The sequence below is a fragment of the Oncorhynchus masou genome, chromosome 26, assembly GCF_036934945.1.
Source record: "Oncorhynchus masou masou isolate Uvic2021 chromosome 26, UVic_Omas_1.1, whole genome shotgun sequence".
In the NCBI taxonomy this organism is placed as follows: domain Eukaryota; kingdom Metazoa; phylum Chordata; class Actinopteri; order Salmoniformes; family Salmonidae; genus Oncorhynchus; species Oncorhynchus masou.
In genome coordinates, this window is record NC_088237.1 from 2,508,734 (window position 1) to 2,527,374 (window position 18,641).

At 41.8% G+C, this 18,641-nt stretch overlaps 1 protein-coding gene across 2 annotated transcripts in view; it reads left to right on the plus strand.

Moving 5' to 3' along the window:
• irs1 (insulin receptor substrate 1) overlaps positions 1-14,513 on the plus strand; it is a 69,327-nt gene extending 54,814 nt beyond the window's left edge. Inside the window, exons 2-3 of one of the 2 annotated variants that reach the window (XM_064938102.1) lie at positions 11,859-11,920; positions 12,105-14,513. In XM_064938102.1, the coding sequence (XP_064794174.1) occupies positions 11,859-11,920; positions 12,105-12,164 (122 nt within the window). In that variant the 3' untranslated portion in view covers positions 12,165-14,513. The remainder of the gene's footprint in view (positions 1-11,858; positions 11,921-12,104) is intronic. The other variant, XM_064938103.1, reaches the window with a different exon arrangement.
• Positions 14,514-18,641: the final 4,128 nt, after the last annotated feature.

Consider the following 18,641-nt stretch of genomic DNA (forward strand, 5'->3'; position numbering starts at 1 on the left):
ACACAGAAATTAATCAACAGAATGGCTTCAACAGAAGAAAATAGTCCTGACCTAAACCCGATTTGAGATGCTGTGGCATGACCTCAAGAGAGCAGTTCACACTAGACATCCCAAGAATATTTCTGAACTGAAACAGTTTTGTAAAGGGGAATGGTCCAAATTCCGTTTGGAATGACCGTTGTGCAGAAAAGGTTTGGTTGAGGTTATTGCTGCCAAAGGAGGGTCAACCAGCTATTAAATCCAAGTGTTAACATACTTTTCCACCCTGCACTGTGAATATTTGCATGGTGTGTTCAATAAAGACTTGAAAACGTATAATTGTGTGTGTTATTAGTTTAAGCAGACTGTGTTTGTCTATTGTTGTGACCTAGATGACGATCAGATCAAATTTTATGACCAATTTATGCAGAAATCCAAGTATTTCCTGATAGTTCGCATACTTTTTCTTGCCACTGTATAGTTTCTATTGCAATCTTTCTAAATGTCAACATAAAATCACAGGATAAGTTATTGGTAACATAGCTAGTGATATGGGTCGATTTCGAACGGAGTTATGCACGCATAAATGGAACTTCTCTAGGGTATGGGGCAGTATTTGGAATTTTGGATGAAAAGCATGCCCAAATTAAACTGCCTTCTACTCATGCCCAGAAGATAGGATATGCATATAATTAGTAGATTTGGATAGAAAACACTAAAGTTTCCACAACTGTTAAAATAATGTCTGAGTATAACAGAACTGAGAAAACCTGAGAGAAATCCATTCAGGAAGTAGGATGTTTTTGTTTTCTATTCAATGCCATTACAGTATCCATTGACTTAGGACTCAAATTAAAGTTCCTATGCCTTCCACTAGATGTCAACAGTCTTTATAAATTGTTTCAGGCTTGTATTCTGAAAAATTAGGGAGTAAGAGCAGTGTGAATGAGTGGACCCTGCTGTGTCACAGAGCTTTTTCATGCGCGCGACCAAGAGTGCCTTTCTTGTTTACCTTTTATGTTGACTACGTTATCGTCCGGTTGAAATATTATCGATTATTAAGCTAAAAACAACCTGAGGATGGAATGTAAACATAGTTTGACATGTTTCTGTAAACTTTACGGATACAATTTGGATTTTTCTGTCTGCCTGTTGTGACTGCGTTTGAGCCTGTGGATTACCAAACAAAACGCACGAACAAAACTGAAGTTTTCGGATATAACCAGAGACTTTATCGAACATTCGGTTACAAGTCCAATGCTCTAACCACTAGGCTACCTGCCACCCCAATGATCTGGCATTAAACAAACCTGTGTGTCCATGTATGCTGCTGATTCAAAGCTACGCGCATCAGCAACCACTATAAGTGTGAAGTCACTGAAACCTTTAACAAAGAGTTGCAGTTAGTTTTAGAATGGGTGGCTAGTAATAAACTAGTCCTGAACATTTATAAAACTAAGAGCATTGTATTTGGTAAATTATTCCCTAAGTTCTAGACCTCAGCTGAATCTGGAAATTAGTGGTGTGGCTGTTGAACATGTTGAGGAGACTAAATGACTTGGTGTTACCTTAGATTGTTAACTGTCGTGGTCAAAACATATAGATTCAATGGTTGTAAAGATGAGAGGTCTGTCTGTGATAAAGACATGCTCTGCTTTTTTGACACCACACTCCACAAAGCAAGTCCTGCAGGCTCTAGTTTTTTCCAATAATGATTATTGTCCAGTCATATTCTTATGTGATGCAAAAAAGGACCTAGTTAAACTGCAACTGGCCCAGAACATAGTGACCTGTTTTTGGTCTTCATTGTAATCAGAGGGCTAATATCAATACTATGCATGCCAGTCTCTCATGAAAGACGGACTGCATCACTTCTTGTTTTTATAAAAAACAATGTGTTGGAAATTCCAACTTGTTGCATTGTCAACTTACGCACAGAACTGACACACACACTTACCCTACCAGACATGGCACCAGGGTCTTTTCACCATCCCCAGGTCTAGAAGAAATTCAAGGAAATGTACAGTATTATAAGGAGCCATGATTGCATGGAACTACCTTCCATCTCATATAGCGCAAGTGAACAGCAAACATGGTTTCAAAAAACAAATATAGCAACTAGGGATGCACCGATATGACATTTTTGGCCGATAGCAATATCCAATATTTTTCTTGCCAAAAAAACAATATAAAAAATTTCTACCTTTTATACATTCTAGTACACACTGACCAAAAAGTTATTTTGTTGGCATGTCCCCATTACCAGTAAAACATCATCAAAACATATTTATTTCACTTACTTGCTGTGCTGTTTCGTTGTTCATTTGTTCAGTCATTTAATTCTCAACCAGGATTTCATCATACATGTCAAGCAGTGAAGTTTCAGCTCTGTCTGTTCGTGGCCCCTTCTTTCGTGGGTCCTCTTTGTCGGTGCACTCTGTCACTGTGTCCGTTTCCATCTTGTCCAGCTGTGTCTAACATTTCACGTAAACACGGTTTCTTGTCTGCATTGAAGTAGCGGTCCTTGTACCTAACATCGAGCGTGGTGGCGACACCGTTAAGTGGCTCAGAGAATGCCTCCGAATCGCTTGTTCACGGGCCCCTAGTAGAGTACTTTTGCAAGTTTTAACCCCACAGTCTGTCTGCAGTTTTGTTGAGCAGGTGTTTCAATGCCATGACAGAGGGTATCACGTCTGCTGCAGACTCAGTTGATGAGCTTATTTCTCGATTCCGTTGTAAAAATGGAGCTAGGAGTTTGTTGATGTTTCTAAGTTTCAAACATATATTTTCAAATGCCATTTTAAATGACAGCAGCGGTATGAGAACCAGCACATTCTTGAGCTTGCAATACGGCTTTCCTCAGTACGAAATCCTCGTCGACCCACTGTGCTGTCAGACTCGGCATGCTCATGGGGCTGACATCGCTGGTCCAAATGTCAGTCGTGAAGCTAATAGCAGTGACGCCCATAGCAAGTAGCTCATGGATGTGCGTTTTCAACAATACTGTGTAACTCTGGTAGGCCAACATCTGAAAAATAGAGCCTACTTGGTATTGTGTACCGGGGCTCGAGGTGCCCGACCAGTCGGCGAAAGCCAACATCGTCCACAATAGGGAATGGTTGATTGTCAAGGGAAATGCATTCCATTATCTTGGTGTTAATGGATTTCACCTTTTGAGTTGACTTTCAAATGACTGCTCGACTTGAAATTGTTTAGTTGTTGGAAGTGTGCGCTTAATTTTTTTTTTCTGGGGGTGATGCACTTTCAAATGAGTAATTAAGTTTGTGATATTGAAAGATTTCACTTTCTCCCCTCTGGAAATAATAGGGAGCACAAACGTTGCATATGGCCTTTTTATTATCTTTCTTTTAAACTTCAAAATCCACACAGCAGACATTGTGGGCTAAGTTAGGAATGCTGTGTTGCACGTGTAGCGCAGTATTTATCGTGGCGTCGTTACATCATCTACCTACGTTATATAGGTATGCACGTCAGCTTTGACATCGGTCTTGCACATCAATGTAAAACTGGACAAAAGTTTTGAGAATGACACATTCATTTCCACAACGTTTGCTGTTTCAGTGTCTTTAGATATTTTTGTCAGATATTGCTATGGAATACTGAAGTATAATTACAAGTATTTCATAAGTGTCAAAGGTTTTTATTGACAATTACATGAAGTTGATGCAAAGAGTTAATATTTGCAGTGTTGACCCTTCTTTTTCAAGACCTCTGCAATCCGCCCTGGCATGCTGTCAATTAAATTCTGGGCCACTTCCTGACTGATGGCAGCCCATTCTTGCATAATCAATGCTTGGAGTTTGTCAGAAGTTGTGGGGTTTTGTTTGTCCACCTGCTTCCTGAACATTGACCACAAGTTCTCAATGGGATTAATGTCTGGGAAGTTTCCTGGCCATGGACCCAACATATTGATGTTATGTTTCCCGAGCCACTTAGTTATCACTTTTGCCTTATGGCAAGTTGCTCCATCATGCTGGAAAAGGCATTGTTTGTCACCAAACTGTTCCTGGATGGTTGGGAGAAGTTGCTCTCTGAGGATGTGTTGGTACCATTCTTTATTCATGGCTGTGTTCTTAGGCAAAATTGTGAGTGAGCCCACTCACTTGGCTGAGAACCAACCCAACACATGAATGGACTCAGGATGCTTTACTGTTGGCATGACACAGGACTGATGGTAGCGCTCGCCTTGTCTACTCCGGACAAGCTTTTTCCCGGATGCCCCAAACAATCGGAAAGGGAAAATGACGTTACCCCAGTCCTCAGCAGTCCAATCCCTGTACTTTTTGCAGAATATCAGTCTTTCCTTGATATTTTTACTGGAGAGAAGTGGCTTCCTTGCTGCCCTTCTTGACACCAGGCCATCCTCCAAAAGTCTTCACCTCACTGTGTGTGCAAATGCACTCACACCTGCCTGCTGCCATTCCTGAGCAAGTTCTGTACTGGTGGTGCCCCGATCCCGCAGCTGAATCAACTTTAGGAGACGGTCCTGGAGCTTGCTGGACCTTCTTGGGCGCCCTGAAATCTTCTTCACAACAATTGAAGCGCCCCCCTTGAAGTTCTTAATGATCCGATAAATGGTTGATTTAGGTGCAATCTTACTGTCAGCAATATGCTTGCCTGTGAAGTCTTTTGTGCAAAGCAATGATGACGGCATATGTTTCCTTGCAGGTAACCATTGTTGACAGAGGAAGAACAATGATTCCAAGCACCGCCCCCCTTTTGAAGCTTCCAGTTTGTTATTTGAACTCAATCAGCATGGCAGAGTGATCTCCAGCCTTGTCCTCGTCAACACTCACACCTGTATTAACGAGAGAATCAATGACATGATGTCAGCTGGTCCTTTTGTGGCAGGGCTGAAATGCAGTGGATATGTTTTTGGGGGATTCAGTTCATTTTCAATTAATTGCAATTCATCTGATCACTCTTCATAACATTCTGGAGTGTATGCAAATTACCATCACACAAACTAAGGCAGCAGACCTTGTGAAAATTTATATTTGTGTCATTCTCAAAACTTTTGGCCACGACTGTATAGGTGATAGAGGAAGCAGCAGTGAAATGCTTGTTAGTGGATAAAGTGGTCCATAGGGGACCACACACTCCAATCTGGAAAACTACCAGCAGTGATAGAAGCAGCTATATACCAGCTCTTCCTCACACTGATGAAAGTGCCTGGCGAGCAATTGAATGCCGTCTTCGGTTGAAGTTGGAAGCTTACATACACTTAGGTTGGAGTCATTAAAACTCATGTTTCAACCACACCAAAAATTTCTTGTTAACAAACTATAGTTTTGGCAATTCGGTTAGAACATCTGCTTTGTGCATGACAGAAGTAATTTTTCCAACAATTGTTTACAGACAGATTATTTCACTTATATTTCACTGTATCACAATTCCAGTAAACTTCCTGTCAGAAGTTTACATACACTAAGTTGACTGTGCCTTTAAACAGCTTGGGAAATTCCAGAAAATGTCATGGCTTTAGAAGCTTCTGATAGGCTAATTGACATAATTTGAGTCAATTGGAGGTGTACATGTGGATATATATTTCAAGGCCTTTTTTATTTATTTTTTTATTTCACCTTTATTTAACCAGGTAGGCTAGTTGAGAACAAGTTCTCATTTGCAACTGCGACCTGGCCAAGATAAAGCATAGCAGTGTGAACAGACAACAGAGTTACACATGGAGTAAACAATTAACAAGTCAATAACACAGTAGAAAAAAAGAGAGTCTATATACATTGTGTGCAAAAGGCATGAGGAGGTAGGCGAATAATTACAATTTTGCAGATTAACACGGGTGATAAATGATCAGATGGTCATGTACAGGTAGAGATATTGGTGTGCAAAAGAGCAGAAAAGTAAATAAATAAAAACAGGGATGAGGTAGGTGAAAATGGGTGGGCTATTTACCAATAGACTATATACAGCTGCAGCGATCGGTTAGCTGCTCAGATAGCAGATGTTTGAAGTTGGTGAGGGAGATAAAAGTCTCCAACTTCAGGGATTTTTGCAATTCGTTCAAGTCACAGGCACCAGAGTATTGGAACGAAAGGCGGCCAAATGAGGTGTTGGCTTTAGGGATGATCAGTGAGATACACCTGCTGGAGCGCGTGCTACGGATGGGTGTTGCCATCGTGACCAGTGAACTGAGATAAGGCGGAGCTTTACCTAGCATGGACTTGTAGATGACCTGGAGCCAGTGGGTCTGGCGACGAATATGTAGCGAGGGCCAGCCAACTAGAGCATACAAGTCGCAGTGGTGGGCGGTATAAGGTGCTTTAGTGACAAAACCGATGGCACTGTGATAAACTGCATCCAGTTTGCTGAGTAGAGTGTTGGAAGCAATTTTGTAGATGACATCGCCGAAGTCGAGGATCGCTAGGATAGTCAATTTTACTAGGGTAAGTTTGGCAGCGTGAGTGAAGGAGGCTTTGTTGCGGAATAGAAAGCCGACTCTTGATTTGATTTTCGATTGGAGATGTTTGATATGAGTCTGGAAGGAGAGTTTACAGTCCAACCAGACACCTAGGTACTTATAGATGTCCACATATTCAAGGTCGGAACCATCCAGGGTGGTGATGCTAGTCGGGCATGCGGGTGCAGGCAGCGATCGGTTGAAAAGCATGCATTTGGTTTTACTAGCGTTTAAGAGCAGTTGGAGGCCACGGAAGGAGTGTTGTATGGCATTGAAGCTCAATTGGAAGTTAGATAGCACAGTGTCCAAGGACGGGCCGGAAGTATATAGAATGGTGTCGTCTGCGTAGAGGTGGATCAGGGAATCGCCCGCAGCAAGAGCAACATCATTGATATATACAGAGAAAAGAGTCGGCCCGAGAATTGAACCCTGTGGCACCCCCATAGAGACTGCCAGAGGACCGGACAGCATGCCCTCCGATTTGACACACTGAACTCTGTCTGCAAAGTAATTGGTGAACTAGGCAAGGCAGTCATCCGAAAAACCGAGGCTACTGAGTCTGCCGATAAGAATATGGTGATTGACAGAGTCGAAAGCCTTGGCAAGGTCGATGAAGACGGCTGCACAGTACTGTCTTTTATCGATGGCGGTTATGATATCGTTTAGTACCTTGAGCGTGGTTGAGGTGCACCCGTGACCGGTTCGGAAACCAGATTGCACAGCGGAGAAGGTACGGTGGGATTCGAGATGGTCAGTGACCTGTTTGTTGACTTGGCTTTCGAAGACCTTAGATAGGCAGGGCAGGATGGATATAGGTCTGTAACAGTTTGGGTCCAGGGTGTCTCCCCCTTTGAAGAGGGGATGACTGCGGCAGCTTTCCAATCCTTGGGGATCTCAGACGATATGAAAGAGAGGTTGAACAGGCTGGTAATAGGGGTTGCGACAATGGCGGCGGATAGTTTCAGAAATAGAGGGTCCAGATTGTCAAGCCCAGCTGATTTGTACGGGTCCAGGTTTTGCAGCTCTTTCAGAACATCTGCTATCTGGATTTGGGTAAAGGAGAACCTGGAGAGGCTTGGGCGAGGAGCTGCGAGGGGGGCGGGGCTGTTGGCCGAGGTTGTAGTAGCCAGGCGGAAGGCATGGCCAGCCATTGAGAAATGCTTGTTGAAGTTTTCGATTATCATGGATTTATCGGTGGTGACCGTGTTACCTAGCCTCAGTGCAGTGGGCAGCTGGGAGGAGGTGCTCTTGTTCTCCATGGACTTCACAGTGTCCCAGAACTTTTTGGAGTTGGAGCGACAGGATGCAAACTTCTGCCTGAAGAAGCTGGCCTTAGCTTTCCTGACTGACTGCGTGTATTGGTTCCTGACTTCCCTGAACAGTTGCATATCGCGGGGACTATTCGATATTATTGCAGTACGCCACAGGAAGTTTTTTGGCTGGTCGAGGGCAGTCAGGTCTGGAGTGAACCAAGGGCTGTATCTGTTCTTAGTTTTTTGAACGGAGCATGATTATCTAAAATGGTGAGGAAGTTACTTTTAAAGAATGACCAGGCATCCTCAACTGATGGGATGAGGTCAATGTCCTTCCAGGATACCCGGGCCAGGTCGATTAGAAAGGCCTGCTCACAGAAGTGTTTTAGGGAGCGTTTGACAGTGATGAGGGGTGGTCGTTTGACTGCGGCTCCGTAGCGGATACAGGCAAACTCAGTGCCTCTTTGCTTTACATTATGGGAAAATCAAAAGAAATCAGCCAAGACCTCAGTAAAAAAAATGTAGACCTCTACAAGTCTGTTTCATCCTTGGGAGCAATTTCCAAATGCCTGAAGGTACCATGTTCATCTGTACAAACAATAGTACGCAAGTATAAACACCATGGGACCACGAAGCTGTCATACCGCTCAGGAAGGAGACGCGTTCTGTCCTAGAGATGAATGCACGTTGGTGTGAAAAGTGCAAATCAATCTCAGAACAGCAGCAAACGACCTTGTGCAGATGCTGGAGGAAACCGGTACAAAAGTATCTATATCCACAGTAAAACAAGTCATATATCGTCATAACCTGACAGGCCGCTAAGCAAGGAAGAAGCCACTGCTCCAAAGCCGCCGTAAAAAAGCCAGACTACGGTTTGCAACTGCACATGGGGACAAAGATTGTACTTTTTGGAGAAATGTCTGATGAAACAAAATTAGAACTGTTTGGCCATAATGACCATCGTTATGTTTGGAGGAAAAGGGGGGAAGCTTGCAAGCCGAAGAACACCATCCCAAACGTGAAGCATGGGGGTGGCAGCATGTTGTGGGGGTGCTTTGCTGCTGGTGGGAATGGTGCACTTCACAAAATAGATGGCATCATGAGACAGGAAAATGATGTGGATATATTGAAGCAACATCTCAAGACATCAGTCAGGAAGTTAAAGCTTGGTCGCAAATGGGTCTTCCAAATGGACAATGACCCCAAGCATACTTCCAAAGTTGTGGCAAGGTTTTTGTGTGGCCATCACAAAGCCTTGACCTCAATCCTATAGACAATTTGTGGGCAGAACTGGAAAAGCATGTGCAAACAAGGAGGCCTACAAACCTGACTCGGTTACACCAGCCCTGTCGGGAGGAATGGGCCAAAATTCACCCAATTTATTGTGGGAAGCTTGTGGAAGGCTACACAAAACTTTTGACACTTGTTAAACAATTTAAAGGCAATGTTACCGAATACTAATTGATTGTATGTAAACTTCTGACCCACTGGGGAATGTGATGGAAGAAATAAAAGCTGAAATAAATCATTCTCTCTACTATTATTCTGACATTTCACATTCTTAAAATGTGCTCCTAACTGACCTAAGACAGGGAAGTTTTACCAGGATTAAATGTCAGGAATTGTGAAACATTTAAACTCAGTTTATTTGGCTAAGGTGTATGTAAACTTCCGACTTCAACTGTATGTGCCTACATAGACTTGTGGCTTATAATTTTATTCTCTGCAATTTACTATAACATTTTGGTTTTCTAAGTAAAGAGGAGTAAGACCGAAACATTTTGGATCTGTAAAAATGTGAGTGTTGCTCTGAGAGCGACACAAGCTACGCAAATGAGCCGTTCTAAAGCAAAAACATACGAATGTGTGCAGCCCAGCAATTTGTAGCTTGATGCAAGTACGCAGGATCATCATTTTTCGTACCTAATTGCGTTCTTGTGTACTTGCATAGAGTAAAAATGTGGCTGTACACTGAGTGGGGCGGCAGGGTAGCCTAGTGGTTAGAGCGTTGGACTAGTAACCGGAAGGTTGCGAGTTCAAACCCCCAAGCTGACAAGGTACAAATCTGTCATTCTGCCCCTGAACAGGCAGTTAACCCACTGTTCCCAGGCCGTCATTGAAAATAAGAATTTGTTCTTAACCGACTTGCCTGGTTAAATAAAGGTAAAGTAAAAAAAAGTGAGGATGTTTTCATTCTCCTCCAAGATGGGACCCACATCACTCCTCCAGCTCTGAGGTGAGGACCAAAGCTCTGCGCTGGGACTCCCTCTTTTCCTGCCGCTTTGCACAGAAGCCCAAACCCACCTCTCTCCAGCTCCTGCTGAGTCCACGTCCCTTTCCACAGCATGTTTCAGCCACAATATTTATAAACATTTGGCCTATATTCTCGCACACTTGTCAATTGACACAGATATCTGCAATCAGATTTCACAGTCAGATGACAAACTAGCCTATATCCCAGAGCACCTAGACCAGGGTTCCCCAACTGGCGGCAATTTGACACAAAAGCGGAACGACATAAGACTGTAAAAACACCATCAAATCAGCTCCAAGTGATTTTATTTTTGGAAATCTGTTCCAAAGTATTCCCACTTATAAGAGAGAAATATACAGTATGTATGTGTATATATACATATGTATGTATATCATATACAAATGTTAGCAAGGTTTGAAATGACTCTGTTTTGGTAAAATATTATATCCATTTGGATTTATTGTGGTAAATTTGCAGTTTACAAATTTCTGGCCCTCTAGGTGATGATTCCCGACCTAGACCAAGTGTAGACACATTACAGGCTATTATATTACATTCTGTAATAGATTGGGGTGTACTACCCCTGGAGGTCCAAACATACACTGAGTGTACAACACCTTCCTAATATTGAGTTGCGCGCCTTCAAGGTGCCGAAAGCGTTCTATAGGGATGCTGGCCCATGTTGACTCCAATGCTTGCCACGGTTGTCAAGTTGGCTGGATGTCCCTTGGGTGGTGAACCATTCTTGATACACACAGGAAACTGTTGTGTGAAAAACCCAGCACCGTTGCATTTTGACACAAACTGGCACCTACAGCTTGGCACCTACAGTACTACCATACCCCGTTCAAAGATACTTAATTAACCCTCTGAATGGCACACACACAATCCGTGTCTCAAGGCTTAAAAATCCTTTAACCTGTCGGCTCCTCTTCGTCTACACTGATTTGAAGTGGATTTAACAGGTGACATCAATAATGGATTATAGCTTTCCCCTGGATTCACCTGGTCAGTCTGTCATGGAAAGAGCAGGTGATCTTAATCAGTGTACAACACTAACGTCCACTGTCCATTGGTTGTGACTGGGAACCTGTAGCTAGCTGTGTGACAGACAGTGTGTCAATCTCAAACCCTCTCGTTCTCCCTGCATGCACCTGACCCGGATTCTAGGAAAGCTGCAGCTGTCAGAAAAATATGCATTGAAAGATGAGATGAGCCCCTCAGCACCGAGGAGGGGGAGAGGATGAAGAGAGGGGGGAGCAGCATGGCAAGGGGAAGTAGCGAACCAACCTACTGTAGCAGCCCATAGCTCTAGAAACCAGGCCAGAGGTGTGTGTGCAAGTTGTAATTTCTGATAATGGCCATGATAGGTAGAAATTAGTGGAAGTGATTTGGTATAGTGTGTGTGTGTGTGTGTGTGTGTGTGTGTGTGTGTGTGTGTGTGTGTGTGTGTGTGTGTGTGTGTGTGTGTGTGTGTGTGTGTGTGTGTGTGTGTGTGTGTGTGTGAGCGAGACACCTCTGTGTGAGTGATGAGCGGGATGGGGCTGCTGATGCTGGATGTCCCCAGTCAGTCAGTCTGATGGTCTAATCACATCTCTAGACAGACAGGGACGTCATTGCCTGCAGCCATCTTCCTTTCTCTCTCACTCCCTCATTCATATATATATATAACTGGATCAGATAGACTAGAGGGAAGGACTAGGAACAGGACATTCCTACAGCCCTGTCACACACAAACACACAGTTTAGGGGTGCTTTGTGTGGGGGGGTTGAGTGTGAGATGCATATGGGAAGGTTGCAGGGAGATGCCTACCCCTATACTCCAAATTGGTTTGGTCACCCAAATCTAGCACCCCCACCCCATACCCTCCTGTGTGCTACTGCTAGTTGCCAGGGAAACGGTGAAGCTGATTTGTCAACCCTTTCCTCTTAGACCCAGACAGCCCAGGAAAGTTGAGGGAGGGAGAGAAACTGTCTGGGTGCACACTGTTCCTGGTAAGTCCATGAATCCTAACGCCGATCACCCTCCTCATGGGCTCGGGTGTGCAAGATGAGCTGATTCTCCGCCCTCCCCCCTCTCTCACTCACTCACACACAATAAACATGGCTTTGTATTGTTGTCTTTCAGGTGGAATCTGTTATCTCTTTTCTAAAATGTCTCTTTTTTTCTCTCTAACAGAATGAAGATGGGTGCTCTCCAGTGAATTTAGACTTCCTTGTCATAGAACAGACATCATAGAATGGACCTCACAGATTCACAACCAGACCTCACCAGTCAGGCCCCGCAAACCTGACTGGACAAAACTATTACTGGACATTACAATCCAGACCTCATACTCTGGATTTCACAATCCTTACTTCTTCATCTGGATTTTGCAATCCAGACTTCACAGCTTTGACATTGTAAACCAAACCTCACAATCCATGATCTGGACCTCACAACCCGGACCTGCAGTGTTGATGCTGTAACCCAGGTCCTCCTCTTAGCACCGGTATGGTACTACTCAACGGTACTCAGCCTCACCGCACCACTTCCTCAGGCAACAAAGCGGCAAACCTGCCCAGTCTCACCTGAGAACTGCCCAGTCTCAAACCTGCCCAGTCCCCCACGTCATATTTCAATTTTCTTCACTTATTGGCTTTTTGTTGCTTTTGTTTCTTGTTACGGTCATTTCCATTTTGGCCAGTTTGGCTTCCAGGCCAGTGTCCCCACCACACAACCCAGATGCTCCCACAGCATCATACCAAGCCTCCAAATGGCTACAGTAGTCACTAGTGTTACTTGAACTTTGTCTTCTGTTACATGCTACTGGGTCCTTCCATGTCCCTGTCAGCAACAAATTGTGCTTCATTCTAGTAGTTTGTAAATAGGTTCTCTAGAGGATCCTCTTAAATAATGTGGTACATGATATATAGACACAATGTCAATAGTGTTGTATCATCTAAACATCCAGTCAGGCAGGAATAGTCCCATATCTGAGCTGTTGGTACTAATACTGACACTGTCTAGCTGAAACCCGTAATGGCTTTCACAGATCTAATGGCAGAGCAACTCTATGTTGCTGTGGATTTCTAACATTTCTATTTCTATGGTACAGCATTGTCACCAAGTATATGTGGTTGGAGCAAATCATATCAACTCTTAGGGCTACATTGTAACAGTCTCTTCCATAGAGGCACCTCTGTAAAGGCTTGGAAGGCAGTAAAGTTGCCTGCGACGTTTTCATTTTATTTAGCATTTTATTTTTGCAGAAAAACATGGACTGTAATAGGTTCACACAAAAAAAGGGCATATTTTCTGTCATTCTTGCTGCTGACGACTTTGACAAACCATCTCTGTAAATTATTGAATATATAATGTCAATTGTTTTAGAAGTCAAGATTATTTAACATGGTTTATATCGGTGCATTTTGAATTTAAACTGAAACATGTCCAATATTTTTGTATCCCTTATTAATGGGAAATCTGCTTCTTACATATGATCCTATATATTCCTGTCCACCTCATGGGTTTTTGTTCTTTTGTTGAACATTTTGGATGTTGTTAAGTGGATTCTAGGTACTACCCATGTTAAACAAGAACCCCAAAACAAATTGTGCTCTATTGCACATAATGAGAAACACTAAGACAAGATGAACCTCAAACCTCTCCACCAACCCTGTCTTCCACTGTAAATAATGTATTGTAAGACAACAGATAATAGAAATAATAAATGTATGGGTTGGAACGACTGAATATAACGTCAATGTGGTGAACAACATGAGTGAATGTTATATAAGAATTATCAACTGAAGAATGAATGAATTAATAAACGCATGAATGGATGTACAAATTAGTGGATGAGTAAATAAATGCATTAAAAAATGACAGGGATAGCAAGAACACCAATATACTATAGCTTGGGGCTTTGCATTCTCATATAGCCCTGTGCCCTTTGCTAGGTTCTGACGGAGTGAAAAAAAAAACAAAAAACTACTCAAAGCTCAAGCCAAGTTTATTCACCCACTGGGTCAAACAGCTGAAAAGACAACATGTTTCTACCAGCACAAGTATTTATACCCTCCTATTAGGCCTCCTCTTTGAGTCTCCTCTTTGCAGATCTAGACAGCCAATACATCTCTGTTGCTAGGCAGGAACTTAGGTGGTGTGTGTTAAAAAAATGTTCCTTGTCAGTTCTATTACCTCAGCCCTCAGTCCTCCCTAATGCAAGGCTATCCAACCTTATCAATGACTGAAAATAGACAGTTACCCTCAATGAGATTTAACAATAGCATATACTATGTAAAGTAGTTCTAGTAGTGTATGATGACATGGTCTAAGATGTTTCTACAACTTGATTGTAGTCCGCTTTTGGAAATTCAATTGATTGGACATGATTTGGAAAGGCACACACCTCTCTATATAAGCTTCCACAGTTGAGCTCGTTGAGCACCAAGACAGGATTGTGTCGAGGCAAAGATATGGGGAAGGGTACCAAAATATTTATAAAATTGTATTGTAACAATAACGTTATACATGTAAAGTAGTAGTAGTATAGTAGGGTAAGAAACTTTCTGGAACCTCCGTAATAAAGTAGATATTTTTATATTTTCTTGTACAACGGTGTCTTTATTCATTTGATGGCATTAAGTCATTTAGCAGACTTTATTACCTTTATCACCTTACAATCAGGGCATTTAACTAAAGTAAGTATAACAACCACATATACAGTTGAAGTCAGAAGTTTACATACACTTGGAGTGTAGGTTGGAGTCATTATAACTTGTTTTTCAACCACTCCACACATTTCTTGTTAACAAACAATAGTTTTGGAATTTCGTTTAGGACATCAACTTTGTGCATGACACAGGCCATTTTTACAACAATTCTTTACAGACAGATTATTTCACTTAAAATTCACTGTATCACAATTCCAGTGGCTCAGAAGTTTACATACACTAAGTTGACTGCCTTTAAACAGCTTGGAAATGCCCAGAAAATTATGTCATGGCTTTAGAAGCTTCTGATAGGCTAATTGACATCATTTGAGTCAATTGGAGGTGTACTTGTGGATGTATTTCAAGGCCTACCTTTAAACTCACTACCTCTGCTTTACATCATGGGAAAATCAAAAGAAATTGTAGACCAGAAGTCTGGATCATCCTTGGGAGCAATTTCCAAACGCCTGAAGGTACCAAGTTCATCTGTACAAAAAACAATAGTACGCAAGTATAAACACCATGGGACCACGCAAACGTCATACCGCTCAGGAAGGAGACACATTCTGTCTCCTAGACATGAACGTACTTTGGTGCAAAAAGTGCAAATCAATCCCAGAACAGCAGCAAAGGACCTTGTGAATATGCTGGAGGAAACAGGTACAAAAGTATCTATATCCACAGTCAAATGAGTCCTATATCGACATAACCTGAAAGGCCGCTCAGCAAGGAAGAAGCCACTGCTCCAATACCGCCATAAAAAAAGCCTGACTACGGTTTGCAACTGCAGATGGGGACAAAGATCGTACTTTTTGGAGAAATGTCCTCTGGTCTGATGAAACAAAAATAGAACTGTTTGGCCATAACGACCATCGCTATGTTTGGAGGAAAAAGGGGGATGCTTGCAAGCCAAAGAACACCATCCCAACAGTGAAGCACAGGGGTGGCAGCATCATGTTGTGGGGGTGCTTTGCTGCAGGAGGGACTGGTGAACTTCACAAAATAAATGGCATCATGAGGAAGGAAAAGTATGTGGATATATTGAAGCAACATCCAAGACATCAGTCAGGAAGTTAAAGCTTGGTTGAATATGAGATTTCCAAAATGGACATTGGCCCCAAGCATACTTCCAAAATTGTGACAAAATGGATTAAGGACAACAAAGTCAAGGTATTGGAGTGGCCATCACAAAGCCCTGACCTTAATCCTATAGACAATTTGTGGGCAGAACTGAAAAAGCATGTGCGAACAAGGAGGCCTACAAACCTGATTCAGTTACACCAGCTCTGTCAGGAGGAATGGGAGAAAATTTATCCAACTTATTGTGGGAAGATTGTGGAAGGCTAGCCAAAACGTTTGACCCAAGTTAAACAATTTAATAAAGGCAGTGCTACTAAATACTAATTGAGTGTATGTAGACTTCTGACTCACTGGGAATGTGATGAAAGAAATAAAAGCTGAAATCAATCATTCTCTCTACTATTATTCTGACATTTCACATTCTTTACATAAAGTGGTGATCCTTACTGACCTAAGACAGGGAGTGTTTACTTGGTTTAAATGTCAGGAATTGTGGAAAAACTTGAGTTTAAATGTAATTGGCTAAGGTGTATGTAAACTTCCGTCTTCAACTGTAGTACCAAAAGGACACACTCCTTATTTATTACTATTTTCTACATTGTAGAATAATAGTGAAGACATCACAACTATGAAATAACACACATGGAATCATGTAGTAACCAAATAAGTGTTCAACAAATCAAATTATATTTTATATTTGAGATTCTGTCACCCAGCGTCATGAGGAATGCTTTTCCAACAGTCTTGAAGAAGTTTCCACATGTGCTGAGCACTTGTTTTCTGCTTTTCCTTCACTCTGCGGTCCAACTCATCTCAATTGTGTTAAGGTTGGGTGATTGTGGAGGTCATGTCATCTGATGCAGCACTCTATCACTCTCCTTAGGCAAATAGCCCTTACACAGCCTGGAGGTGTGTTTTGGGTCATTGTCCTTTTGAAAACAAATGATAGTCCCACTAAGCACAAACCAGATGGGATGGCTTATCGCTGCAGAATGCTGTGGTAGCCATGCTGGTTAAGTGTGCCTTGAGTTCTAAATAAATCACTGACAGTGTCACTAGCAAAGCACCCCCACACCATCACACCTCCTCCTTCATGCGTCACTGTGGGAACCACACATGCAGAGATTAGGGCTGGGCAATATGGCCAAAATCTCATATCCCGAAAACGAGACATATCAAAATATAGCACATTTTCTGTTAATTCAATGAATAAATAGTTTATATAAAATGACATGTAAAGGCCTATTTCTTATTCGATTTTGAATTATTCTCAACAAATAAAAGGTACTTACTCATATTTGATTATTTCTCCTTTTATTTAGAACTTTTGTGGAAATGTTCAATTAGGCATGTAATAAAATATGAATGTATGAAGTCTAAAAAGGTAAATAGAAAACACTTCAACTATAATTGCAAACAAGATAAATATAGGCCTAAAATATATCTATATATATTTTTAGTGGCTTGCCTGTTTTGCATGTTATTTTGGCATTAATACATGTCACATATCAATCTGCATTTTGTACCTTGGATTTAGTGTTAGCATCAACTCACGAAACCCCCGTTTCTCGACCGTCTAAATGGGCAATGTATTTGCAGATGTAAGTTGTAACGGCAGCTGTTATCTCCTTCCATCTTCGTGATTTTTTGCCATATGGTGTGCCGTGGGCAAAAGCCTCTTACAACTTTGTGTTGAGGACTCGACTGTACTTTTTTGGATCTCATGCATAGACTCTCCGTACTGTTTCACATGATTCTTGCATAGGTGGTAAAAGAGGTTAGTGGTGTTTGAGCCTGTTGTCGGGACTGGCCTGCAGCATATTTTGCAGAGGACGGTTTTCTGGTCCTTGTCAGACTTTTCATACCCAAACCACGGCCATGCGACTGAAGTAGCCCCTCTTCAAAGTACGAGCTCCGTGTCTCCATGCTCTGTGTCACGTTCACTCTCCTCCATGTTTGTTTGTGTTGCAGATTTCCTTCCACACAGAATGCAAAGCGTCATCCAATTGACAAAAAAATATTGGATTGACTTTTCGGATTGACTGACCTTCATGTCTTAAAGTAATGATGGACTGTAATTTATCTTTGCTTTTTTGAGCAGTTCTTGCCTTAATATGAACTTTGACTTTTACCAAATTGGGCTATCTTCTGTATACCACCCCTACCATGTCATAACACAACTGATTGGCTCAAACGCATTAAGAAGGAAAGAAATTCCACACATTTTAACAAGGCACCTTTTAATTTAATTGAATTCTAAGCTAACATACATCATTGTTATAAGATGGTCATACCAAGGATCATTTAGCTTTTGATATTGCAGTTTAAGACCCATTAAGGTATCAAAAAAACAATATTAAACAATTATTGGATGAAACATTGAATTTGGCATTACTGCTATAAGTCAATAGAAACGCATTGCGTAACAGATTCACGATATGGAACAATATAGATGGTCCAACTAAAATAAAAATGTTCTGAAGTGTATCTGAGAGATATAAGAAAACATATGTATGTATCCTCTTATTTTAGGCACTAAACTATCTCCATACAGTGCATTCGTAAAGTTTTCAGACCTCTTCCACAATTTGTTACGTTACAGCCTTATTCTAAAATTGACTAAATAATTTTTTCCCCTCATCAATCTACACACAATACCCCATAATGACGAAGTGAAAACTAGTTTTTAGGAATGTTTGCAAATGTATAACAAATAAAAAACAAATACCTTATTTACGTAAGTATTCAAACCATTTCCTATGAGACTAGAAAATTGAGTATAGGTGAGTACTGTTTCCATTGATCATCCTTGAGATGTTTCTACAACTTGATTGGAGTCCACGTGTGGTAAATTCAATTGATTGGACATGATTTGGGAAGGGACACACCTGTCTATATAAGGTTCCACAGTTGACAGTGCATGTCAGAGCAAAACCAA